Source organism: Chelonus insularis, unplaced genomic scaffold, assembly GCF_013357705.1.
Source record: "Chelonus insularis isolate UGA/USDA-ARS -01 unplaced genomic scaffold, ASM1335770v1 contig_319_pilon, whole genome shotgun sequence".
In the NCBI taxonomy this organism is placed as follows: domain Eukaryota; kingdom Metazoa; phylum Arthropoda; class Insecta; order Hymenoptera; family Braconidae; genus Chelonus; species Chelonus insularis.
The window spans coordinates 75,708-101,376 of record NW_023276489.1 but is presented as its reverse complement, the minus strand read 5'-3'; the positions used below and the strand labels follow the sequence as shown (position 1 = coordinate 101,376).

The window sequence follows — 25,669 nt, the reverse complement described above, 5'->3', positions numbered from 1 at the left end:
AAAATATTAAATTGCTCTTATGGTATTGTTTTTTAAATCATTTGTCGGTAATAATGCAATCTTCAAAAATTTCAAATTTATTCCGCGAATTTTTAAGAAACACTCACTAAGTTTGTTTTATTTAAAATGAATAAACTAAAATTGAAAAAAAAAATTCTTTGTCTTTGAATATACTTCGAAATATAAAACAAAAATATGCAGAATATAACTTTCCCAGATAAAATTAAATTTTAAATTATTGGAGTAAAACAAAAAATTTGTTTACTCATAAATTCACAAGAAAGTTATAAAGTTCCATTTGTTGCTTAAACAATTGTTCTCAATAGCAATAAATTTAAATTAAATAAAAACTATGATATCATTATGTCATAAATTTCCACAAAATTCTTGAATAATTTCTCCAAGTGTAAAGATAATCAATAAAAAAATAATTATCTTGTTTTTATTGGAGTGCTTCTAGATATGTAAATAGTCGTAATATACGGTAGTAGATGAGCTAAAAAACACATATATTGAACATAGAAAAAAAATAGTTCTTCTCATTATCATATAGATATACATATACATTTCAGTTGATGTCAAGCAGAAATAAAATAAAATTGCTCAAATCCAAGTAAAGACGTGACGTCAAGTTGTTTCCAATCGACAATTATTTACACAATTTTAATATTCATGAATACATTAATATCTATTTTGGTAACGATTTAAATTTCATTTTTAACATAAAGACAAAAATTTTGCTAAATCTTTTTATTTACTTCAACCTGTAATCAACCACAAAATATCTGTTGTTAAATGAAATAAACATTAAATATCACGATAAATGAATAATTAAATTAATATTTAATAAATTGATTAACCGTATAAAAAGCCGTGTAGATGATTTAATAACTATTTTATTAACTTCAGCAGATGTTATCAAATATTATGTGAGAATATAAAGTGTAACAAAAAGAGTAAAAAAATAATGAGTTTAATTGTCTTAAAGCAAATACTGGTTTTGTCTAACATCATACGAATTTCCAACCCCTTGAACTAGTGCCTTTCTTTTTTTCCCCCTTTCTAAACTCCCCTCTTTGCCACCCTTCTCTCTCTTTTCTCCTGTGATGTATTGAACGCTCAGCGTACATGGAGTGGTCGCACTGGGTTGATCATAGCTTTACGTACGTTGAATTGAGTCTTACGCGAGTAGAGATACGTTAAGTGACAAGACCGTTTTAAACGGTTGCTCCTATATAATTTGCCAAAATTTTTCTTTTAATTATCTTTTAATTCAGTAAATTTTCATTTTCCATTCATTCAACTTCTTCTTTCAAATGCTTGGTATTTTCTGTAACAGAAATCAGTGAATTTGTTAGGGAAATATTGAACTAGTAAAATTAAACTAAAACTTGATTATTTAAAATAAGCTTAAACAGGTAAGTCAAGTTTTTTGTGAATGAAAAAATATTTTTGATATGTTTTTTTGATAAATAAATGAACTAGTATTGACTCATTATTTGTATAAAATTATATGAAATAGCCGTTGATCCACGTGGTGTATTGATTTTTATATATAATATATTTCTTACGTATGTTGCCAATGTAAAGTTATTATTTTTTAAATGAGTTAATATCAATGAAATTTTTGTGAATTTTGTGTAGAATAATACTCGATGTTGTGTAATAAATCTGATTTTTATTATCACGATTTCTAAATTCCATATTTCCTCTCACCGATTTCTACTTTTTTTCTTGATTCGCTTGAATAATTAGATAATTTGGAAGCTATACGGTCTTAATACTGTGTATTGTAATATTTTAAGTATATTCTGTGAAAAAAACTGTTTTTTAAAAATAAAAATATATATGTTTTATATTAAGAAACCTCTTTTTATCAATTTTGATCATTTTTACATTTTTTTTCCTTACATTAATCATTGAAATTTAATATAACTGCTTAAAAATATATGCACGTAATTAAATATTTATTCACAACTTCAGAAAATTTCATACCGTTCTCTCTTTTTAATAAACAATTATATTGTTGAGTATGATTAATCTTTGATAAAATAAAGCTAGTAATTATTTTAATTCAAGGATCTGCATCGATATTGATATATTAATAAAATGAAATGATATTTTCAGGATAAAAAATGTCACGAAAAGGGAGCATTAAAAATGGAGATAACAACTGTTTCGACACTGTGGAAAATAATGAGGAGAAAGAACTGGAAGCAATGTCTGCGACTGCAGATGCTCCTGGAGAAATAAAATTGGAAGCTAAAATGGGACTTATCAATGGTATTACTGTAATTGTGGGATCAATTATTGGATCAGGAATTTTTGTAAGCCCTACTGGAGTAATTATGCACACTGGAAGTACCAATGTAGCTCTTTTAGTTTGGACTTTATCAGGAATATTTTCTATGGTAATATTAAATAAGTTATTCCTTCAAAAAATGCTATTAAAAATAAATAAAACTCAAATACCTGATGGTGTTCCAGGTGGGTGCTTATTGTTATGCCGAATTAGGATGTATGATAAAGAGATCAGGTGCAGATTATGCCTATATTATGGAGACGTTTGGACCATTCGCAGCATTTATTAGACTTTGGATTGAGTGTATGATAGTTCGGCCATGTAGCCAAGCTATTGTTGCTCTCACGTTTAGTATTTATGTTCTTAAGCCCATATTTCCGGATTGTGATCCTCCGGGAGATGCTGCTCGGTTGCTTGCGGCAGTTTGCATATGTAAGCTTTCTCCATTGTGTGCCTTCTTTTGTAGTCAAAAACTCTCCACCAACCTATCGAAAATCAATTTATCAATTTACACCACACCATCATTCAATTACTGCAATAATCTTTTATGTAATTACCTTTACTCGATGTTCCTTTTTTGTTATAACGAACTTTCTTTTTTTTTCATGTTGTCCAAAATTCCATTAATACTTAAATTGACAAAATTAAAAAACTTAATTACATCATTTTTAGCCTTATTCAACAATACTGTGAATGAATAAAAGGTTTTTAATTTACAGGTACTTTAGCATTTGTTAATTGTTGGGACGTCAAATGGGCAACAAGAGTCCAAGATGTTTTTACTTATGCCAAACTAGTGGCTTTACTTGTTATTATTACTGCTGGAGCTTACCAATTAGCAAAGGGTGAGTTTGATTTTAAATAAAATGCTGAATTAATAAATGAAAGAATTGTGTAATTTAATTCAAGAGCTCAAGAGCTTATGTGTCAAACAACAAGTAGGAAGGTCGCATTTAGTAGCAGAAATTATTTTTAACAAGGTATTAGAAGAATAAGCTGGATAATAGTTACATTAAAGTAACAGCAGCATTAAAACTAGTCGTAGTTTTATTTTGATATTTCTTTTAACATTAGAAGGATAGAGTCTTATGTCTGGTACCGGACGCGACAATTTGTCCAATCAAAAAGCCGAATTAAATACGTCCGCGCACGTATGGACAACTCGATCTCTACTGTTCGATCACACGTGAAAAAATGATTTAATTGAATCCATTAAGATATTTAGAGTACAAAGATTTACCTATTAATAATCCTGTGAAAGCTCTATGATAACGAAGCCATTAATATCATGTACATTCTCTTACTACCAATTCAAGCATAACAAAATTTAAATAATGCCTCTACTAATGGTACATGTATCTCTTCATCAAAAAAAAAACATATTTATTTTTACATTTCAGGACATACTGAACATTTCAACTTCGATAATACAAAAACTGAAGTAACTTCAATAGCTCTAAGTTTTTATTCTGGGCTATTCGCCTACAATGGTTGGAATTATCTGAATTTTATAATTGAAGAGCTCAAGGATCCTATTAAAAATTTGCCTAGAGCTATTGCTATATCCTGCACTCTTGTAACCGTTGTTTATGTATGTACCAATGCTGCTTTTTATACGACATTGAGCCCCAAAGAAGTACTCGCTAGTGAAGCTGTTGCAGTTGTAAGTTAAAAAAATTTTCTTATTATCTTGCCTCTTATTTTACTTTTATTGTTCGTAATTTATTTTCTTTATAACCTTGGGGTTCTCACAATTTTATCTCTTTTTAATAAGACTAAGATACCAATACTTGACATCTGAAGTTGAATTGAATTTGCAGACCTTCGCCAATCGTCTTTTTGGAGTGATGGCATGGATAATACCAGTTTTCGTAGCACTTTCTACTTTTGGTGCAGTCAATGGAATATTATTAACATCTTCGCGATTATTTTATGCGGGCGCTTGTGAGGGTCAAATGCCAGAGATTCTTACTATGATTCAAGTATCAAGATTAACGCCAGCTCCAGCAGTCATTTGTATGGTAAGATATTTCATTAAAATAATTGTTGTCTTGTTAGATGAAGTCATATTTTTTTGACATTACTATCCATCATATCATGAAATTCCAACAATAAGAAAAAAACTTGAGAGATAAATGAGTAATAAATAAACAAATAAATCTTTTACTATTCTAGGCACTATTATCAATGTGTTATCTAGCTAGTTCCAATATTAATGCGCTCATAAATTACGTTGGCTTTGCTACCTGGGTAAGAATTTTTTTTAATCATTTCATTTATATATTTAGAATAAATAAGATACTTATGACTGTTATTTGATAATTAGTTGAGTATTGGAGTATCAGTTTTGTGCGTGCCATGGTTAAGATATACACAACCTAATCTTGCGCGGCCTATCAGAGTAAATCTAATATTTCCAATATTGTATATCCTGGCAACGCTATTTGTAACACTTGTTCCAATGTATGCTAGTCCTGTTGAAACAGGATACGGATGTCTTATGATTTTCTCAGCGGTACCTGTGTACTTTGCTTTTATTGCTTGGAAAACGAAGCCTAAATTCTTCGTAAGCGGAGTTGGTATGTATTTACAAACAATTTATTTAGTATTATTTATTTTTAGTATCACTATCATTCAAATAAAAAACTTGAAAATGAGAGATGCAAAATATTTCGTTTGATGCAGCTCTAGTTCATCACAAGTTCAAGTTACTTCGGAGTAATCGTGACTAAGTAATTTCTGAGTCCATTTACAATCAGCATAAGAATATGTTTTTTTTTTATCTCTCATTAATCAAATTTTGTTTATTCTAATTAAATTCAATGACATTCTTAGATTTATATTTCAATTTTTTTTGAATAGTTAAAATTAAAAATTATTTTAAAAATGTTTCTTCATTAAAATTCATAGTTGTCGTAAACATCCTTATTTTTTAAATTATATTTTCACTATTGTATTTAAATAATTAAAAAACATTGCTGTCAGTTAGTTAACACAACTACAAATAATTACAGCACATTTGATTATAGTTAAGTTATAAACCTATTCTCCTAATAACAAAATTAATTCATAAAAAAATTTAATCGAAGAACTTGAGAAAGAAAAATCTAAGAAACTCACTGAATTTTTAAATTAATTCCAAATAGAAATAATTAGCTAATGTAATATACAATCTCAATGTCTGGATTTTTTTTAAAATAATAGCTGAATATTACTTAAATATAAACTTTAACAAATTTTAAGTAGAATATAATAGTAATTATTCACACTTAAGGCAATCTCAGTATAAAATATTTTTATTAATTATAAAGAATAAATTTATCACTGAGTATATTTCAATAAAATATTAGCTAGGTGTAGAATTTTTTCTTTTATTTAAATTTTTTTAATATTGATATAGGCGCAGTCACTCAATATTTCCAGAAGATGATGGTAGTCGTTGGACCAAAATCACAGGTTTCACTTATACAACACTTTACATTCTATTATTATTATTCTTAATCATCATTATTATAATTATTTGCTGAATTGACTATATTATTTATTCATCAATTTATCTATTAATTTAAATGCATCTATCACAGACTACACAGCACACAAAGCTTAATATTGCACTAAAAGTCTAATTAATGATGATTTTCTATCTCTTTTAAAAGAAATTAACTATTTTTTTCTCTATTACAATTGATATATCTGAATATTAATCGAGTTATTTTTGTTACAGTAGGGGTAACTAAATTTATGCAGAAGCTTATGGTGGTTGTTGGTAAAGCAAAACCTGCACAAGTGTAAAAAATTCAGCTTGCCATGATGAAAAGAGAAATATTGATAAATTACAGTTTCATGAAAATGTCCAATCGGCAATCACTAAGCAAATGATAATTACTGCCAAAAATAAAGAATATACAACTATCAACAAGAATTTCAACAACTTAAATTCAGGATAAATAATTATAAATAACGCATGAAAAAGGTGAATTACTGTATATATTTTTATTTGAATTTTTTTTAGATTACTACCGTTATTAATTGTCTCTGGAAAATTCACCACATCCAACATATCGTTATTGTTGTTACTCTTATTTTTTATGAAAATTTTTTGTCCAAATCATGATGATTGAATGATGTAGAGCGATAAAAACGAATGATATTAGAATATTTTACATAATATTAATACATACATATGCTTGTAATGATTTTTTAAATACAATGTGTGTATATTTTTCTAATTATCGTTTCTTTTTTAATTATTTGTTTGTCGTGATAGTAGGCATAATTAATTAATGATGATCACGACTGGTCTCATGTGACAATAATTAATGACTCAACATTCAATTAGGATATGTGGAAAATTTTTTATAATGCGATATTCTTTTCCATACATAAACTCATTAAATTATTTAGAATTATACTTATCGCTTTTTTATACTTTGAGGAAAAAATACTTAAGTTTTACATAGAAAATAATTTAGGATCTGACTACGCGATAAATTGATGTCTATTAAGATTTAACAAAAAGAAACTGTGTGAATACTTATAAATAAATTATGACAATATAAATATTTATGATACATATACTACCTCATTGTCTGGTATTAATGTTTATTTGGCAAAAAGCAACTATGTAAAAAAAAAAATAAAATAAAATATGAATTTAAAACATAATGCATAAATATACAAATCATTCATCCTGTTATTTTATTCTTAATTTTATTGGAACGAAATTCATATTTATTTGATTTGAGAAAAAAAATATTGCAAAAATTGATTCACATAATAAATTATTCATTAATTAAAATTAGAAGTTTTCAATATTTTTCATCAGAGTTGCCAGGTTGTGCTTTGATTAGATTGTTCCATTGACAGTATAATAGAATATCAAAGCAATATGATTGCAGAAAAATTGAATATAGATATATATACACAGAAAAATTGAGTATTAAGATGTATTGTTATTCTTATTTGTTTGTATTCATAAGAATATTTTTCACTTGATCGATTTATAAACAATTGAAATCATTTTTTTTTTATTGATGACAATAATTAATTTTTACTTATATGAAATGAATTACTTGATATAAGGCAAGCATCAAGGAATTGTGCATTTTTTATAAAAGAATGAATTCATCAGTCTTAATGAAGTATTTTTATTAAATTCACCACTCTTTCATTTGATAATAAACATTTTTCTTTTATGAATGGATTAACTAAGCTGTTGTTTTTACAAGTAAAATTTACCCTAAATTATTTATCAATAGTTCTGGCAACTCTCATTTTGTCACATTAATTTAAAAATAGTATATTAAATGCATCATAAAAAATGATTTTATTTCAATTATACTTTTTAATTATCGAATGGTTGGCGATTATTAACACTTCCCGAATAATATTAGGTCACATGTGCGCATGAGTTATTTTCAAAATATGAGTATGCACATACATACTGTGACTAGTCAAGTTGTCTAGTTGATTGCAAATTAAACTTTTAAGCTAAAAAATTACAGATAAAAAAATATTATACAAATAGGCCATTGATTATAACTTAAGAGTCTCACGGAGACTATATCTGTTGAAAAATAATATTTTTGAGCGGCGTCAGATATTGAATTTTTTTTTCAAGTTAATTTTTTATATAAATAACCGCAATATGCGCTACTTTTGAATGTTATTACTTGAAATAAGATTCGTGTACTTTTATATGATTATTTACCATATCTTATTTCATAGTAGTTTAATTATTTTATTTATTAGTTTCCTCTTATGTAATTATTAAACTTATTAAATGAAGGACGGTCGAAGAATTACACGGTTTGCCGTCATTATTTCTTTAATTTTTGTCTATTCTCTTGAATTTCAGCGTCACAATCTGTACCCTTTTTATATCATTCATTTCAATACCTATTTGTTACGTATAAATAATATTTGAATATTTATTATTAATTACTATTAAATAATCGACATATTATTGTACTTGAATATGTAAAAAATGAGAATATTTCTACAGAGCTTGTCAGTCATATACTGTCAGTTCATAAAAAAATGTATTGTTTTTTTACTAAATAATAATGATAATAATAGACGAAAAAATTAACTATCTCAACAAGTGGAATGATTATTAATTGCTAATAAAAATATCATTTATAAATTATTAATAATTGTAATAATACTAGAAATATAATACATCTATTATTAATAACATTATCTAAAAATATACATTAAACAATTATGTGTAATAATATTAACAAATTAAATGGCTAAAAATGGCAAAATATTCCTTTTATCTCAATGCCCTGTAAATTTGATGACTTACTGATGTTTTATAATTATAGGTACTTATATTCATCCTATTAATAAATATTATATTGAGCTTTTTGTTCGTATTTTCCGAAAGAAAAAATTATTTTCAATAAAGCAAAAGATGAAATATTTTACTTTTTTTAATTTTTGATATTAATTACGAATATCTATGTTAAAAAAAAAAAGAAAATAATTTTTTCTTCCATCGTCATTTATTAGTCTTATGAGAATATTCGTTTAAAAAATTTTCATTGTATACTTAGACTTAATGAATTAATTTTCTAAAAAAAATGTCTATTATTATCGTTATTATTAACAACATTCACGATTGAATAATTAATATACGTGAAAGAAAAAAAAGTTATACAAAATTCTGCAAGTCTTTCAACAGCCAAATAAAGATAGATTTAGAAAAGTTTGTGCACCCTTTATCTGTGCGTTTTTGTTCTTTCCAAAAGTGTTGTTACACAATAAAGCTCGCGCAATTTAACTGTTTTCACAGCCTTGTATTTCACGCAATTGAAAATGTGAATGGTGATAGAAGTGAGTTTACGTGATTCACATGGTAGTTCTTTAGTTAAAATTTTAATATTAGAGGCAACATCGTAAAGAGTGCTCTAATTCTTTAGCCGATATATTTAAAGTTATTTTGCTCACCGTAGATCAGCTATCAGGAGGTGTCACGGTAGGTGGAATTAGGAACGAAAATTCACGAAGATTAGCCTCAGTAATGGATACTTGTCGTGCCCGGGCGTTTGGTTTCTTCTTTCTTCTGAATGGAAAACATCCACGACTTTCTTCAATCGGTACAGGATGATATATCACTAAATCAGGCGTTGGAGAACCATGTGGTCCGAGGGCACTTAGCTCTTTAAAACATTCAGTCTCAATCATCTGTAAAAATAGAGTACATTTCAACTCAAATAAATTTCCATGTTTTTATTGAAATTTCTATAACTCTTCTCTTATCTTCATGTTATCATCAATGAGCATCAACATTATTGTTTAATGCTCATTGTGTGCTATTACCTCATTTTGCCATGGAATTGAAACACTCCCGGTACTGAATTCACTGTAAAATGAGTTATCAGTTGCATCTATGGTCACATCTTTTACAGTTGAAAATTGTTCAATATCTAAGACATCTTTTGCGTAGATTGCATGAGGCTAAAAATATAAATTTACATTAATAATCCATTTTTCTTAATTTTTTTTGATGGAAAATAAATAATTTTATTGATATTTATTTTGCTTTTTTTTATAAAAAATGATGTTACGACATAAAACAAAATAAAGTTTCAAAACTTACATCTGGAACAAATGGTGGTTCCCACATTCCAGCAGCAACTCTTGTCCAATCTACGCATTGAAAAAAGCTGTCAACTTTGATCTCATCAGCTCCATTAATGCCAGTCTGACATCCTAATCTCTGTTTTGGATCTTTTTTCAATAGTTGTTGACACAAATTTTTGGCCTCTTCTGTGAATTTAGGTGAATAGGTTTCTTGATCTTCTTTCACTCTTCTATCAACTTCTTCACGTTCTACTTTTTCTTTTCGTGCCCTAAACGGTGCTCGTCCTTCAATCATTTCATAAACAAGGCAGCCAAAGCTGAACCAGTCTGGAGAATATAGGTAATACTCATTGTCAATTACTTCTGGTGCCATATAACCAACAGTTCCTACTCGTCCTTGTGTCCCGATTTCACGAGTTATTTCAACAGCTAACCCCAAATCTGATAGTCTAACATGTCCATAATCATCAAGAAGAATATTTTCTGGCTTACAATCTCTATAGACTATTTTTCGGTGGTGGAGATGCTCTAACCCACAAACTACTTCCGCAGCATAAAATCGTGCACGATTAATGTCAAAGCCAGGTTCTCCACCCATGTTATAAATATGAAACTTTAAGTCGCCTCCATTCATAATTGTTAAAACTAGACAAAGAGCATCTTTTGTTTCGTAAGCATAGGCAAGAGATACCACAAACCTTGAATTGATTCTTTGTAAAAATTTCTTCTCGATTAATACCATTGATTCTCCTTTTCTCTTTTTTATTCGTTTTTTTTCTAGCTTCTTGCAAGCGTACATTTTTCCTGTGGCACGTACTTGGCAAGCGCAAACTTCTCCAAAGCCACCTTTTCCTAGAACCCTGTACATTCTGAAGGTCTTGTAGGTGATTGGTTGCTTCTCTAACCATTTCCATTGCAAATACCTATTTTTTACAATATAATTTAATTTTGGTCTTAGTTAAAAAAATAATATACAAGTTTCTTTGACTTAATGAATGTTATGATTTTTTATTACAAACCTGCAAAAGTATAAACTTGAACGAAACTCCTTGAAAGGTCCACCAGCGAGAAAATTTTTTACTGTTTCAGAAATCTGTACAAATAAATCTCTTCCACCAGAATTAAGTCGTTCTTCACATTCAGATATAAGGGAATCAGTGAGAATGTCAGTGTCTTCGGAGTCTTCATGTTTCAAATACTGATCAAATAAATCTTTGGCTAGCTCTACTCTATTTTCATCTAGTTCAACTTCATATTTTTCAATTGCATCCAGTAGAAGATTATAACGATGGTATGCCGGTCTAAGATCTTCACAAAATTGTCTAAATAACAATCGACCAATAGGTTGCTTATCCACGATATAATCATACTGTATGGCTAGAAATAAACCAACACAATTATCAAATTATTCTAAATAATAACAAAATTTTTTTTTATTCAGTAAAGTAATTTAGCGATAAATATTTATTAGACGTTGGACAATCTTCTAAAATAATTCATTTCGTCAATAGATATTTTCAACACAATATTTTCATTTTGAACTTTATGACTACTAATAAAAAATTAATCTCTTAATGGATTGAATTATTCATGATTTTGTTTTTTAGAAAAAAATATTTCATACAAGTAATGCAATACTCACTAAGTTTGTTTTGAAGCTGGAGGCATTGGGATATGTGTGGAAGTTGGAGTATTTTGCGCCATTTTTTGCTTTTACCTTTATTACTGTCACCACCACCTGCAATTAAGTCATTAAAAGTTAAATTAATATTAAATTATGAAAATAATACACTTATTAAAAACTGTAAAAATACCTTCTCGTGCTTTGAGATAAACGGTGTTTGCTACAATGTTCTCTAACTCCATCAATTCCAGCTTGATTAAACTTCAACGGCTTAATAGTTAGGACGAGCGTTCCTGAGTATATGAATAGATCACGAATACACTTTGTTTTCTTTTGTAACTTTGAAAACTGTTTTCCAACTCTGGGCTTTACAACCCAGTCTGATTTCAACAAACCAGCTCCCATCTGCGCCCAATGGGGCACCGCGTTCTAAACGCGTAACCCCGAGATATTTTGAATATTTGTGAACGGTTTATCAATCACCACTACGGATGATTACTTTGCCATTCAATGTCAACTTTTAATACATGAATTCACGTTTATACCAACAGATTAATTATCAGTCTTGCTTGTATAGCCACGTTGTACAGGTAAATTATTAAATGAATAACAACCTAATTATTCGATCAATTCCTCATCAATGTTCGTATTGTCTCTTGTATTTCAATACGTTCTACAACAGAAAAAAAAATTGCCATCATCTTAATTATTAATAATTACTGTAAAATTGTACAAACATTAAATCTTTACATACTGATTATAATAATAAAAACACGAGACATGTGAAATGGGCGTAAACAGTTGAATTAAATCTTTTTAAAATAATTAATTTTAATTTTAATACTTTAAAAGTTAATTAGAACTCTTTGTATTTTATAACGACATTAAAACTAATTCATCTTTTGTTTAAAAGCCTAACAAAATTTTTCATTTAAATAGAAAATTGTGAGAACAGTGAACACATCTGAACAGCTCGTGGAAAGACGCGAAAAGTAATGGCCGACTCTGACGAGAAAGGTAGTTAAATGTATATATGTAAGAGAGAGAAAGAGAATAAGTATATATGCATGAAAAAATACAGGAAAACAAAGAGAAAATAAGACAACAACAACACAATAAAACCTTAATAGGAAATAAACTATTTCAAATTACATTCAAAGCCTGTTTACATTTTATTCCATGTAGTGTAATTATGATATTTAATATTTTTTTTAAACATTTCTAAATACGTATTTGAAAGATTCAGCAATGAAATAATAATAATTAACACTTGTCTCGTGTTCAGATAATTATAAATACATTTTTTATAAGATAATAAATGCGTGATAGATCTAATTGCTGTGTATTTCCTTGCATGCTTGATGAAAGTGTGAAATAGCATTGAAAAAGTTGAGATAAAAACCATTATTAATAGTTTCATTGGGTAATTATTAGTTTGAAGGTTCTGTAATATTTTGTAACATTTGTTAGAATTTTTCACATACCCTCTGAAATCATGACACCAAAAAATTATTCATGATCTAAGCACTGAAACTTAAACCAAGAAATTGATATACAGGTTGGACTACTGATCTCTACTCAACTGTACTGTGTGATTTCAGAAAGCCGAAGAAATGTTTTACCGCAGGCCGACTAGAGAGAACCTACATAAGAGAAAGAGAGAGATATAAGATGTACATAAACGCATGTGCAGTGAAGATCTACATGTATGTGTTGAGCTAGAAAATACGTTACGTTCATGAAATTCTCCAAAGATGTAGTAGTGTCAAAACTTTCTATTTCGCTAATTTTCTCATGGTATTTATAACACGTGTATCGTGTTTATTACGAACATTGTAATCATTAAATTGTGGGAAATCAAACCTATACATCATCAATGGCAAGCCCTCCAAAAATCAAGAAACTTGATGAGGTAGTGGTAAACCGCATTGCTGCTGGAGAAATCATACAAAGACCGGCAAATGCATTGAAAGAATTAATTGAAAACAGGTTAACTATTTAAACAATTATTTGTTATTTTTATTAGAGTATCAATTAATGTTGGAGTAACTGGATAACGATTTTTTATTGTAGTCTTGATGCTAAAGCAACTGACATTCAAATAGTTGTCAAAGAAGGTGGTTTAAAATTACTCCAAGTAAGTATAATAACTAATTTTTCCAACATTTGTTAGAAATTTTTATTAATATAATTATTAAATAATTGCATATATGATATTTTTTAGATTCAAGATAATGGAACAGGAATTAGAAAAGAAGATCTTGACATCGTATGTGAAAGATTTACGACAAGTAAACTGGAAAAATTTGAAGATCTTCAAGGCATTTCTACGTATGGATTTCGAGGGGAAGCTTTAGCTAGTATTAGTCATGTATCTCAGCTTTCAATCACCACAAAAACAGCTCAAGGAAAGGTAGCATACAAAGCTTCTTATATTGATGGAAAATTAAAGTCAGCTCCTAAGCCTATTGCTGGCAATCAAGGAACAACTATTACTATAGAAAATTTATTTTATAATGTTGCTACTCGTCGAAAAGCATTGGAAAATGTCACCGAACAATTTTCCTTAATTCATGATGTTGTACTTAAGTATGCAATTCATAATTCAGGAGTAGGATTTACTTTAAAGAAACAAGGCGTCAATACTCCTGTACTTCGAACGCCTTTCAAGGCAACGAGGATAAATAACATACAGTCTCTATTCGGTAATGGTTTAACGAGAGACTTGATTGAGGTTAACTTAGAGGACAAAGATTTTAAATTTAAGGTTGAAGCTTTGATATCAAATCCTTTTTATTACACTAAAAAATGGTCGCTTTTGTTATTTATTAACAATAGATTAGTCGACAATAGTTTAATTAAAAAAATGCTAGAGGATATATATTCTATTTATTTGCCAAAACGAAACTTTCCTTGGGTTTATATGTCCTTAAAAATTGATCCACAGAATGTCGATGTCAATATTCATCCAACCAAGTCTGAAGTGAGATTTATTCATGAACATAAAATTATTGATAAAATTAGAGTTGCTTTGGATGATAAGTTGACTCACAGCAACGCATGCAGAACTTTTTATGTTCAAACGAAGCTTCCAGAAGTCGATCTTCCAAAGGAAGTTTTGGCTGAAGTTATACCAGAATATGACGATAAAGAGAAAGATAAAGATAAAAAAGTTTATGCTAAAAATTTGGTTAGAATTGATCATAAAGAGCAAAAACTTGCCAAATTTAATTTCACGATTAATGCTAAACCAAGTAATCAGTCTAATGAGACTCATAGTGTGGCTGAACAAAGTGTAAATAAAGAAAATACAGATAGTACAGTAAATGAAAGTTTAAGTGATAACTTGAGAGAGGAAATGAACTTAGATGAAACGAACGTAAAAAAAAGAGAAGAAATTACAATAGAAAAACCGGAAGAAACACCACAAAATGACCAAGAAGAAAGTAATGTTGATGATTCTGGACTTAAATCAATTGATGATAATTTACAAATCAATTCTCAGAATTTTGTTACTTCAACTCAAGTAGAACAACGTTTAGAAAATGATCAACAACAAGTCGAAAATCCTTTGATTCCTGATTCAGTAATTGATTTATTTGTAAGTGATGATAGTTCTTCAGAGCTGCCTTCAGATCCAATTCCAATGTCTAAACCAGCTGAAAGAGCAATGAAAACTGTATTACGTTTATTTGGATCTCAACCTGACTCTAAAAAAACAGCAGATCAAAATTCTCACAACAGTCCAGAAAATCATCAGGAAAATCAAAAACAAAGCTCTGATGATCATCAAGCAGAAAATTCTGGAAATAAAAAAATAAAGCTTTCTACAGAAAATGAAATGAATAATTCAGAAGCTGGTCAAAAAAAGAGTTCCGAAAAAGATAAAGAGAATGACGAAAAATCAGTACCTGAATTTAAATCATACTCAATAAATAATTTCCGCAGAGAAGTTCATATAACGAGCATCCTTCAATTAAGAAAGTCAGTAGAAGATACTTATCATGAAGGCTTGCGAAAACTTCTGAATGAATCGAAATTCATCGCTTGTGTTGACCCAGCATTTGCATTAATTCAAAGTGACGTTAATCTTTATATCTGCAACACAAAAAAACTTGCTGAAGAATTATTTTATGAAATAATGCTCTATGATTTTGCAAATTATGGTGTTTTAAAATTTTCAGAGCCTTTATCAATAACAGAATTATCACTTTTGGGATTGGAGTTAGAAGAAGCTGGTTGGACTGAAAGTGAAAGACCAAAAAAAGAAATTGCAGAAGATGTTAGAGATTTGCTTACAGAAAAAGCAGAAATGCTCAAAGAATATTTTTCTATAGTAATCACAAAAAATGGTTATATTAAATCTCTTCCAATGCTACTAGAAAATTATTATCCATCAGAAGTTGATTTACCACTTTATATTCTACGAATGGCTACCGAAGTAAATTGGGATGAAGAAAAGCCTTGTTTTGATGGAATCTGCCGTGAGACTGCAAAATTATTCAGTCATATTAATGTAAATAGTGAACATTATGATTGGAGACATCTTACAGAATACGTTCTTTATGCAACGATTAAAGAAAGTCTACTACCTCCGAAACATTTTGCTCAAGATTCAACAATTCTACGAATTGCGAGTTTACCTGACTTGTACAAACTTTTTGAAAGATGCTAAAATAGAATATGTTAAAATTATTGGTTATTTATGAGATTAATTTTTTTATTTGTGTTGAATAAAATTTTTTTTATGTTTTTTCTACTTACAATTGTCCTTTTATTTAATAACTCAAGTGACAACGAAATATATACTTAATTTATTAAAATAAAAAGCAATTTATTTTGATATAATTTTTAGAAAATAAAAATCAACCCTTAGCTACACCAACGAGTGCTGGTCTTATTATTCGCTCATGTAATTTGTATCCAACTTTTGATACAACTACAACGGTTCCCGGTTTTTTCCCCTCAACCTCCTGAAAAAATTAGATATCTATTTTTTGTATAATTGAAATATCGTTATTTAAGTGTATCATTGAAATAAAACTACTTATGAACCTGTTGGAATAATGCTTCATGTTCGTTGGGATTGAATTTCTCATCCAATGGATTGACAGATGCAAGTCCATGCTTCTTAAATACCTAAATAAAATTAAGTTTTTTGTATTTTTTTCTACAGAACATTTAGTACTTAATATGCAATTTTATTTACTTTATGTAATTGAGCTTCAGTCATCCTTAAACCTTCGTATAGTGATTTTAAATGAGGGTTATTTGCAGTTAATTGATCTTTTGGTACACTTTCTGTTGCTTTTCCTAAAATATCGGCGACATCTAATAAATCTTTACAAAATCCTTGAATACCAAAAAGCTTAGCATCTTCGATTTGTTTTGTTAATCGTACACGTAAATTTTCTCCATCAGCTAATGCTCTCTTATACTTATCATCTAACTCGCTGTTTTTTTCTTTCAAAGTTACTATCTCTTTATTGAGAAGTTCAATTTCAGCTTTGAATTTTTTTTCATTTTCTGTTAATTCTGGGGATTCTGCATCTGATTTCTTTTCTTCTGGTGCTGTTGTGTATTTATGTGATTGATAATGATAATTCCAAGCTACCCGAGAATTTCTGAAAAGAAATTTTATAAGATTTTTATAGGTATGAAAAAAACAAGTACTACATGTAATCAGTGATATTATTACATCATCTTAATTTTTTTTTATTAATAATTTTTGAACTATTAAAAAACACCAGTGCTGTATGTTACTATTTACATATTATTAAATAGAAAAAGGAAAGAAAACGTTCATTCATTTTAATTATAACCTCAATTTAAAAGCCTTCTCTGCATCATGATTTCGTTGGAAAAGAATTAGAAATTACCTTATTACTGTTCTCGAACCATGATAAAAATTTTCAATAGATAATTTTCCAAGTTTCGCAACAACTGGTAAAGCAATACATGCCATAATTATTTAAATAATTCTTAATCAACTAATACGGACTTTTATTTTTAATTTTCCACGCGTAATTCGCTGCAAAATTATACCGGGTGCTTTTATTTGAATCTAGTGCTCACTTTAGTCAACGATAGGTGGCGCAATTGTCGATTTCTTCAACATTATTTTTTTGTAACTCAAATTTTTAATTATTACAAATTTTCAATATCATTTATAAATTATTTTATGTTAACAATATTTAAATCCTTTTTTTATTATTATAATATGTATGTATATATAAATACATCATGTATAATTTTACATCCTCTATATTCTGAGAAAAAATGGTTGGAAATAAAAAAAAAGTTACTAAATGCTGATTTAAAATTTTTGATGACGTTTTAAATTATTTTTTTGATCTATTTGTACATTTGAACCGTTTTTTACCTAAATTTGTAATAACTCATTCATTTTTCGTAACGAAATCATAAAAAAATTATTTTCTAGAGACTTTTGATATCGTCGTGTTAGTAAACCTATTGCACAAATTGATTTTGAACACCCGTTAGTTGAAGAGTTCCAAAACAAATGTCCGTTTTAGAGTTGTTAAAAACGTTGTGGCGCCAATTTTTCTTTGATTTGTGATAAATTACTACTCTGTTTATTTACGGCCTCAATATGCCGGCCTTTCTTAAGCATATTGAAGTAGAAAATTTTAAATCATATAAAGGAAAACTTTTGATCGGTCCATTAAAGTCATTTACTGCAGTTGTGGGACCAAATGGATCAGGTTAGTTTCTCCAAAAACCTACGCGTCTTTTTTAATTTTTCGATAAAATGTTTTGATAATTTTTATATAATATTTTTTATTGTTTTCTCTATTTCATTAAAAATTCTAGGGAAATCAAATTTTATGGATGCCATTAGTTTTGTTATGGGCGAAAAAACCAGTAGTTTACGTGTCAAACGATTCAGTGAACTTATTCATGGAGCGTCTATTGGGAAACCTGTAGCACGAAGTGCATCAGTAACTGCTGTTTTTGAACTTGAAGATGGAACTGAAAAAAGTTTTATGCGAACTGTCCAGGGATCATCTTCAGAACATAGAATAAATGGCTCTGTAAGTTTCATTTCAATTTATTTTACAATATTTTGATTCACGTGATAAATAGACAATAAATAAAGTATGAGATAGTTGAAATAATCAATTATAATACTAAAAAATAGTATTTAATCAAGATTATAATCATCTTCTTTCAAACGTTATGAGTATTAATATTTCATTGATTTAATGTTATTTTCAATTAAAAATATTTTGATTATATTCAATTATATAATTATTTTACAGATGGTTACAAGTCAAGTTTATTTGACAGAGCTGGAACAATTAGGAATAAATGTAAAGGCTAAAAACTTTTTAGTTTTCCAAGGTGCAGTTGAGTCAATTGCTATGAAGAATCCTAAAGAAAGAACAGCCTTGTTTGAAGAAATTAGTAATTCAGGATCTTTAAAGGCAGAATATGAAAGACTTCGAGCAGAAATGTTGCGGGCTGAAGAAGAGACGCAGTTTTCATATCAAAAAAAGAAAGGTATAGCAGCTGAACGTAAAGAAGCTAAATTAGAAAAAGAAGAGGCTGAAAAGTATCAACGTTTAAAGGAGGAATATGTTGAGAAACAAATAGAATACCAACTTTTTCGACTCTATCATAATGAAAAAGATATTGAAAATTTGGAAAATAGTCAAAAAAAGAAGCAACATGAATTAGAAAAAATAGAGAAAAAGAAAGAAAAAGCTGAAGAAATATTAAAAGAACACAAAAAAGAAGTTGGAAAATTGGCAAGAGATTTAGCTAAAATTGAACAGGATATTAGAGAAGTTGAAGTAGAAATAACGAAGAAGAGACCAACGTTTATCAAAGCAAAGGAACGTGTTGCTCATATGCAGAAAAAGGTTGAATCAGCTCACAAATCATTAGCACAAGCTCGAGCTGCCGATGAAGCCCATAAAAAAGATATAAATGAACTCCAAGAAGAGTTAAAACAAGTTGAGGAAGCCAAAGCTGCTTATGAAGCAAGTATTGCCGGCCAATCTCAGCAGCAAGGTCGAGATGTACAGTTAGAAGATGAACAAGTCAGTGAATACAACCGTTTAAAAGAAGAAGCCGGTAAACAATCTGCTCGTTATTTGCAAATGTTAGATTCAATCAATCGTGAACAGAAGTCCGATCAAGATAGACTTGATAATGAGAGTAGAAAGAAGACAGAAATTGAAAATAAATTGAAACAGAAAGGACACATGAGAGATGAGGCTTTGAAAAGGATTGAAAAGCTTGAAGAACACATTAAGACATCTGAAGCTGCTCTTGAGGACCAAAAGAAACTTCGTGCAGATTTACAAATGGATGTGGGATCATCGAAAGATACCGTCCAGCGACTTCAAAGGGAACTGGAAAATATTTCTGAGCAACTGGGTGATGCAAAGGTTGATAAACATGAAGTAGCGAGGACTAAAAAGAAGACAGAAATAGTAGAAAATTTCAAGAGACTCTTCCCTGGAGTTTATGACCGAATGTATAATATGTGCGAACCAATTCATAAAAGATATAACGTTGCTGTTACGAAAGTTCTGGGTAAATACATGGAAGCAATAGTCGTAGATACAGAGAAAACTGCGCGGCAATGTATTCAGTACCTCAAAGAGCAGTATCTTGAACCTGAAACATTTTTACCTTTGGACTACATTCAAGCTAAACCACTTAAAGAACGTCTCCGTAATATTAAAGAGCCCAAAAATGTAAAGTTACTTTACGATGTTCTACATTTTTCACCAAAAGACATTGACAGAGCAGTTTTGTTCGCTACCAACAACGCACTTGTTTGTGAGACACCAGAAGATGCTAATAAAGTGGCCTATGAGTTGGACAAAAAGACCCGTTATGATTGTGTCGCTCTTGATGGTACTTTCTATCAAAAAGCTGGTATAATTTCTGGTGGAAGTTTGGATCTCGCTAAGAAAGCCAAGCGGTGGGATGAGAAGCAAATGGCTCAACTAAAAGCACAAAAAGAAAAATTAACAGAAGAATTAAGAGAATGTCTGAAGAAGTCTCGTAAAGAGTCTGAACTCAATACGATTGAATCGCAAATTCGTGGATTAGAAACACGTCTGAAATATAACAAAAATGACTTGGTTACAACCAAAAAACAAATTGCAGAATTAGACGCTGAATTAGAAAATTTACAAGCAGAATTAGATAAATTTGCACCAACTATTGCTGCAATTGAAAAAACGATGGCCGATCGAGATCAAGAGATTCAAAATATTAAGGAAAAAATGAATAATGTTGAGGATGATGTATTTGCTAGCTTTTGTGAACAGATAGGTGTGTCAAATATTCGTCAATATGAAGAAAGGGAGTTGAGATCACAGCAAGAAAGAGCAAAGAAACGCATGGAGTTTGAAAATCAATGCAATCGTATTTACAATCAGTTAGACTTTGAAAAGCAACGTGACACAGAAAGTAATGTTTTACGATGGGAGCGAGCTGTTCAAGATGCTGAAGATAAACTGGAATCAGCTCGACAAACTGAGGCAAATCAAAAGGCAGAAATTGATAATGATGAAGCACAAATGGACCGTCTGAAATCTGAGAGAAGTAATAAAAAATTAGAAGTAGATCACAAAGAAGAAGACATTGGCAAGTGTAGACGTGAAGTTGGAGCTATTGCTAAAGATTTACAAGCTGTGCAAAAACAATTAAATTCTTTTGAAACAAAAATTGAACAGAGAAAAGCGGAAAGACATGCAATTTTGATGCATTGTAAATTGGAAGATATTACTATTCCTATGATTCATGGTAATATGGAAGATATCGCTGGTGACGGTAATAATGATACAAATAACGATACAACAATCAGTACTCAACAGCAGTATGAACGTGAAAGTCGTATCACTATAGATTATTCTTCTTTACATGAAAATTTTAAAGACATTGAAGATGATGAATTTAAAAAATGTTCAGATAAACTCACATCAGAAATTCATGATCTTCAAAATAAAATCCAAAAAATTCAAGCACCTAATATGAAAGCTATTCAAAAGCTGTATCTTGCAAAAGAAAAGCTCCAAGAAACAAATGAAGAATTCGAACAATCACGTAAGAAAGCAAAGAAGGCCAAAACTATGTTTGAAAAAGTAAAAAAAGAGAGGCACGATAAGTTTATGGCTTGTTTAGAACACGTTGCTAATAAAATTGATCCAATTTATAAAAGCCTTGCTAAAAATCAATCAGCCCAAGCTTTTCTTGGTCCAGAAAATCCAGAAGAACCATATCTTGACGGCATCAACTACAACTGCGTTGCTCCAGGCAAACGATTCCAGCCAATGTCTAATCTTTCTGGTGGAGAGAAAACTGTAGCAGCTTTAGCTCTTCTCTTTGCTATTCATAGCTTCCAACCAGCACCATTTTTCGTTTTGGATGAGATTGATGCTGCTTTGGACAACACAAATATTGGAAAAGTTGCGAGTTATATTAGAGACAAAACGAGTTCACTACAGACAATTGTTATTTCACTCAAGGAAGAATTCTATTGTCATGCTGATGCTCTTATTGGTATATGTCCAGAAGTGGGCAGTTGCTTGGAAAGTAAAGTTTTAACGTTAGATTTGACAAATTTTCCAATGCAAATTTAATAGAATAGTCTTATTTTAATTTACTTTTAATCAAATGAACCATTTTTTTTAATTTAATTTTTACGATACAATCAACATTCAGTTATTCAAAGATTTTATATAACATAATCAACAGATACACAATTAAATTATCTTATTTCATATTTAATATTTTACAGTTTCTTAAATTTCTGATTTTGACAGTATATTTATACCTCACATATTTCTACAAGTTTCCTATTGTACATAGCCATAATATTTTGAATTGAGGGTCTATTTCATCATTAACGCTTTGTGAAGATTGTAAATAAATGAGTAAATAAAATAATTGTGGGTAATGAATGCCTAATGGGTTCACAGATGACAGACTAAAACATATTATTGATTTGAATAATGTAAAATTTCTTTGAAGTACAATAACTATAGAACGTAAAATCTAATATACAATCTCTCCCTAACGCTCATACTACTGTACTACATCATCATCAATCCCGTTCTCCCACTCAACTCAGGCCGATCAATACAATCAGCAATACCAAAATCTAGCCTCTTTCATTCTTTTCTGCCCTATCCCTTTTAAATATTACGCAAGTCCTTATTGGTTAAAATAACAATTACTGCCAATTTCAATTTAATAAATTTTCTATCGATTTTCGATATCGAAAATATATGCGCAACTTCACCTAAACTTCAAAACAAAAAAAAGTTTGTCAGACTGAAAATTAAAGTAAACTTCATATCAATACGAAAAAGGACGCGTCGAAAAAAAGTCGTTGCAAAGTTTTCTGAAATTCGCGGTTATTTTTGCACAATGTTAAACTTCTCACAGTCATGTTAGCGTTGGATAAATATCGAACGAAGAAAAGAGCTCGCAAAATTGTGAGGTGAGACTGAATTAATGTTGAAATGAGAGAAAAAAAGGTGCTGAGACATGGAAGGAAGCGGGACGAAGTGCAGGAAAAGGAAAAATGGAAAAGCAAAGATGGAGAAATGCGGATTGTCGCAGTCGTGTAGTAGTATAGTAGTAGAGTCGTGGAGGGATCAAGTGAAGTTAGAGAAACAGGAGATGGAATAGTAGTGTAAAGAGAGGGAAGGGATATTGCAAAGCAAAGAGTCGACTCGGATATGAGGGTGTCGCACAAGCCCGTCACGCTGTGGTTACTATGGCAACGCCAGGCGATAAATCAACCCGCAACATCCCCGAGTACCGTGAGATAAAACCACATACAGACGCTGCGAACTTGTTCTGTGTAGGTGTCTCCATGTGCTCTCTCTGGAGCTAGCTACCCACTGATAATTATTACCAAAAACTTCGTTAGCTATTTATGGTGTTAGCTGGACATTACTTTCCTAACTTCACACAATATTTTTTCTATCCTACTGTCACCAAAAACATCTACAAAAAAATTCATCCTTTATTTTCATGGCAGCTTTTTTATTCAATAAAGCTTGGGTGATACAACTATCGACCTTTTGTCTTGATGCTGTGTGAAATGTGGATACTAATGGACGTTATTTACACTCCAGAACCATCGATAGACCTTATTTATTGATTAGCATCAGCAGGAATACCATGACTGTAGATAGTGAAGGACGATGGACATTTTTGGAATTCTAAGAAAATGAAAAAGACGCAGATGACACGAAGAATACCCTAAGGAGTATGGGAAAGTATTCTTAGCAGTGAGGGGGCGAATACCCTCTGACGTCAACCACATCAAGTAAGTGATAATACTTTGAATATTTTAATTAAATCAAAATCTTAGCACGATCAGCTTAACCTTTTAAACATTGAGTTTATTGTTATCAGTCATCTGGTTTGCTAATTTTTTTACTAATCTATTCTCCATGCGTACATGTTCAAAAACTGGCTTTTATAGTCCTAATTCTGGATGAATAGATGCATAATAATTAGTATTGATCATCATTAATAATCGCTTGATGGTTAAATTAACATGTTATACAATCTTCGTTAATTTCAAATTAAAAATGTCTTCAACTATTTAAAAATCTAAATGGTAATTTTTTATGATAAACTAGCTTTTGCATTCATGAATGCTTGAAATACTTGTCTTAGAAGTCGGACAATGTATATATATTTTAAATATTTTTGCTTCCGTAGTTACCAATAATCATAGTTGAACATAGAAATAAGAATTGAAAAAATTTTAGAGCAGCTTGAAAAAAAGTCTATTATAATAAAATGGGTTTTTTATGAATATCTCTTTACTTGAACATAATATTGAATATTTATAAGGTAACATTTTATTATTTTTATTATAGGCTCTATCCATTAGAATTATAATTGACCAACATTATATAACTTTAAACATTTTTTTTTCTATTTTATAACGTCAAGCATTACAATTGATGTATATCAGAGGTACTTCAGAGAAGGTCAGTTGTGATAGCTTTACTAACTTTGCATATTTCATTCCTGCATAACAGAAACTGTTATATAATTAATATCAAAGCTGATTAAATATTGATCAGTAAATATCAAGCTAGAAAATTTTAAGGTATTAAAAAGTAATAAATAATTATGAATAATTAACATTTCTATGATCTCAAAGGGTTTTAGTATACAATAATACGTAAAGAAAATTTTTTCTCAGCTTGGTGACACTTGTGTCATGTAGATTATTGCAATCGTCCCCTTTTACTATCGACCCCTCACTTCTCTACTCTCCCCATACGGCGTTTTCACTAGAAGTGAAAGTAATTATTCTGTATGCTGATACATTTTTAAAATCAATATTTATTTTTTACATATTCGTCATCACAGTTATCAACGTATTTTTACTTGAAGTAAATATAAATCAAGATGAAGCATCAATGGTAATGTGAAAAGTGTGAAGATGTCTGTAAAGTAATTAACTCTGACTTTTAAAAATATTAACTTCATTATTCCACAATATGATACGTTGGTAATTTATAAGTAATTTTTATGATGGGCATAAAGTAAAAAATACGAAGGCTCATAAAACCTTTTTATTAAGACTCATTACTTTGGATACTCATGTTAATCCTAGCATGATATGCCATTGCTTTGCCCTTGTCATGAAAAGGCAATAGGATCAAGGATGAAAGAAAAGAATAAAGAAGAGACATCGTAAAGGTGTTATATAGCGATGTTACGATTTTACCACTGAACACGTTGAATGATAGGCTAAAGACACCTGTTGCTCTTTAATTTGACGTTGTGTATATACGCGGTATTCATATACATTTATATCCAATATCAATACAATATAATACCTCAAGTTAAAATCTATATCTGTAATGGATTCATAGTAAATTAGATTTTCAAACTTGATTGAATACTCATAATTATCATAATTAACCTATCACTCATATCTTGACATTATTGGCTGGTATTTGTGAAAATAAATAAATCTATATCTTTTCCTGTTGAACCATTTAATCTGGTACAAAGCAAATTCTAATTGACCTAAAATCAACCGAACCTAATCTGTATTATGTGGTTTTGTGTCTGGAAGTTCCCCCATCAAGTTGACTATATTGCATCTGGACTTATCAGAATTATGT

General features: G+C 29.6%; 5 protein-coding genes and 1 long non-coding RNA gene across 11 annotated transcripts; 3 read left to right on the top strand and 3 right to left on the bottom strand.

Moving 5' to 3' along the window:
• Window positions 1-1,094: 1,094 nt before the first annotated feature.
• LOC118065663 (uncharacterized) lies at window positions 1,095-2,924 on the bottom strand. The gene is made up of 3 exons (XR_004690175.1): window positions 2,860-2,924; window positions 2,473-2,787; window positions 1,095-1,330 (listed from the first exon to the last, which is right to left on the bottom strand). It is a non-coding gene; the product is annotated as an uncharacterized lncRNA (long non-coding RNA).
• On the top strand, window positions 1,289-6,976 carry LOC118065656 (large neutral amino acids transporter small subunit 1). Of its 2 annotated transcripts, XM_035081089.1 has the most exons (10): window positions 1,289-1,418; window positions 2,128-2,411; window positions 2,488-2,734; window positions 3,022-3,147; window positions 3,703-3,965; window positions 4,123-4,323; window positions 4,478-4,552; window positions 4,629-4,881; window positions 5,703-5,758; window positions 6,027-6,976. In XM_035081089.1, exons 2-10 carry the CDS (start codon window positions 2,136-2,138, stop codon window positions 6,027-6,029), a joined length of 1,500 nt encoding a protein of 499 aa, XP_034936980.1. In that variant the 5' UTR covers window positions 1,289-1,418; window positions 2,128-2,135; the 3' UTR covers window positions 6,030-6,976. The 2 variants fall into 2 exon arrangements, with proteins under 2 accessions (XP_034936980.1, XP_034936979.1); XM_035081088.1 differs by lacking the exon at window positions 5,703-5,758.
• A 2,256-nt stretch (window positions 6,977-9,232) lies between these two features.
• On the bottom strand, window positions 9,233-11,923 carry Gprk2 (G protein-coupled receptor kinase 2). The gene is made up of 6 exons (XM_035081087.1): window positions 11,707-11,923; window positions 11,535-11,630; window positions 10,912-11,269; window positions 9,909-10,815; window positions 9,629-9,766; window positions 9,233-9,493 (listed from the first exon to the last, which is right to left on the bottom strand). Exons 1-6 carry the CDS (start codon window positions 11,756-11,758, stop codon window positions 9,263-9,265), a joined length of 1,782 nt encoding a protein of 593 aa, XP_034936978.1. The 5' UTR covers window positions 11,759-11,923; the 3' UTR covers window positions 9,233-9,262.
• A 69-nt stretch (window positions 11,924-11,992) lies between these two features.
• On the top strand, window positions 11,993-16,275 carry Mlh1 (DNA mismatch repair ATPase Mlh1). 4 transcript variants are annotated; one of them, XM_035081082.1, is made up of 5 exons: window positions 12,076-12,106; window positions 12,456-12,533; window positions 13,118-13,505; window positions 13,590-13,653; window positions 13,741-16,275. In XM_035081082.1, exons 3-5 carry the CDS (start codon window positions 13,393-13,395, stop codon window positions 16,189-16,191), a joined length of 2,628 nt encoding a protein of 875 aa, XP_034936973.1. In that variant the 5' UTR covers window positions 12,076-12,106; window positions 12,456-12,533; window positions 13,118-13,392; the 3' UTR covers window positions 16,192-16,275. The 4 variants fall into 4 exon arrangements, with proteins under 4 accessions (XP_034936974.1, XP_034936973.1, XP_034936976.1 ...); XM_035081083.1 differs by lacking the exon at window positions 12,456-12,533 and having other exon boundaries at window positions 11,993-12,106; XM_035081085.1 differs by lacking the exons at window positions 12,076-12,106; window positions 12,456-12,533 and adding an exon at window positions 12,665-12,702.
• On the bottom strand, window positions 16,253-17,569 carry Roe1 (grpE protein homolog, mitochondrial Roe1). Of its 2 annotated transcripts, none has more exons than XM_035081092.1 (4): window positions 17,396-17,569; window positions 16,726-17,140; window positions 16,572-16,655; window positions 16,253-16,489 (listed from the first exon to the last, which is right to left on the bottom strand). In XM_035081092.1, exons 1-4 carry the CDS (start codon window positions 17,479-17,481, stop codon window positions 16,382-16,384), a joined length of 693 nt encoding a protein of 230 aa, XP_034936983.1. In that variant the 5' UTR covers window positions 17,482-17,569; the 3' UTR covers window positions 16,253-16,381. The 2 variants fall into 2 exon arrangements, with proteins under 2 accessions (XP_034936983.1, XP_034936984.1); XM_035081093.1 differs by having other exon boundaries at window positions 16,316-16,506.
• Window positions 17,570-18,012: 443 nt separating this feature from the next.
• SMC1 (structural maintenance of chromosomes 1) lies at window positions 18,013-22,555 on the top strand. The gene is made up of 3 exons (XM_035081080.1): window positions 18,013-18,241; window positions 18,351-18,571; window positions 18,800-22,555. Exons 1-3 carry the CDS (start codon window positions 18,130-18,132, stop codon window positions 22,139-22,141), a joined length of 3,675 nt encoding a protein of 1,224 aa, XP_034936971.1. The 5' UTR covers window positions 18,013-18,129; the 3' UTR covers window positions 22,142-22,555.
• The last annotated feature ends 3,114 nt before the right edge of the window (window positions 22,556-25,669 follow it).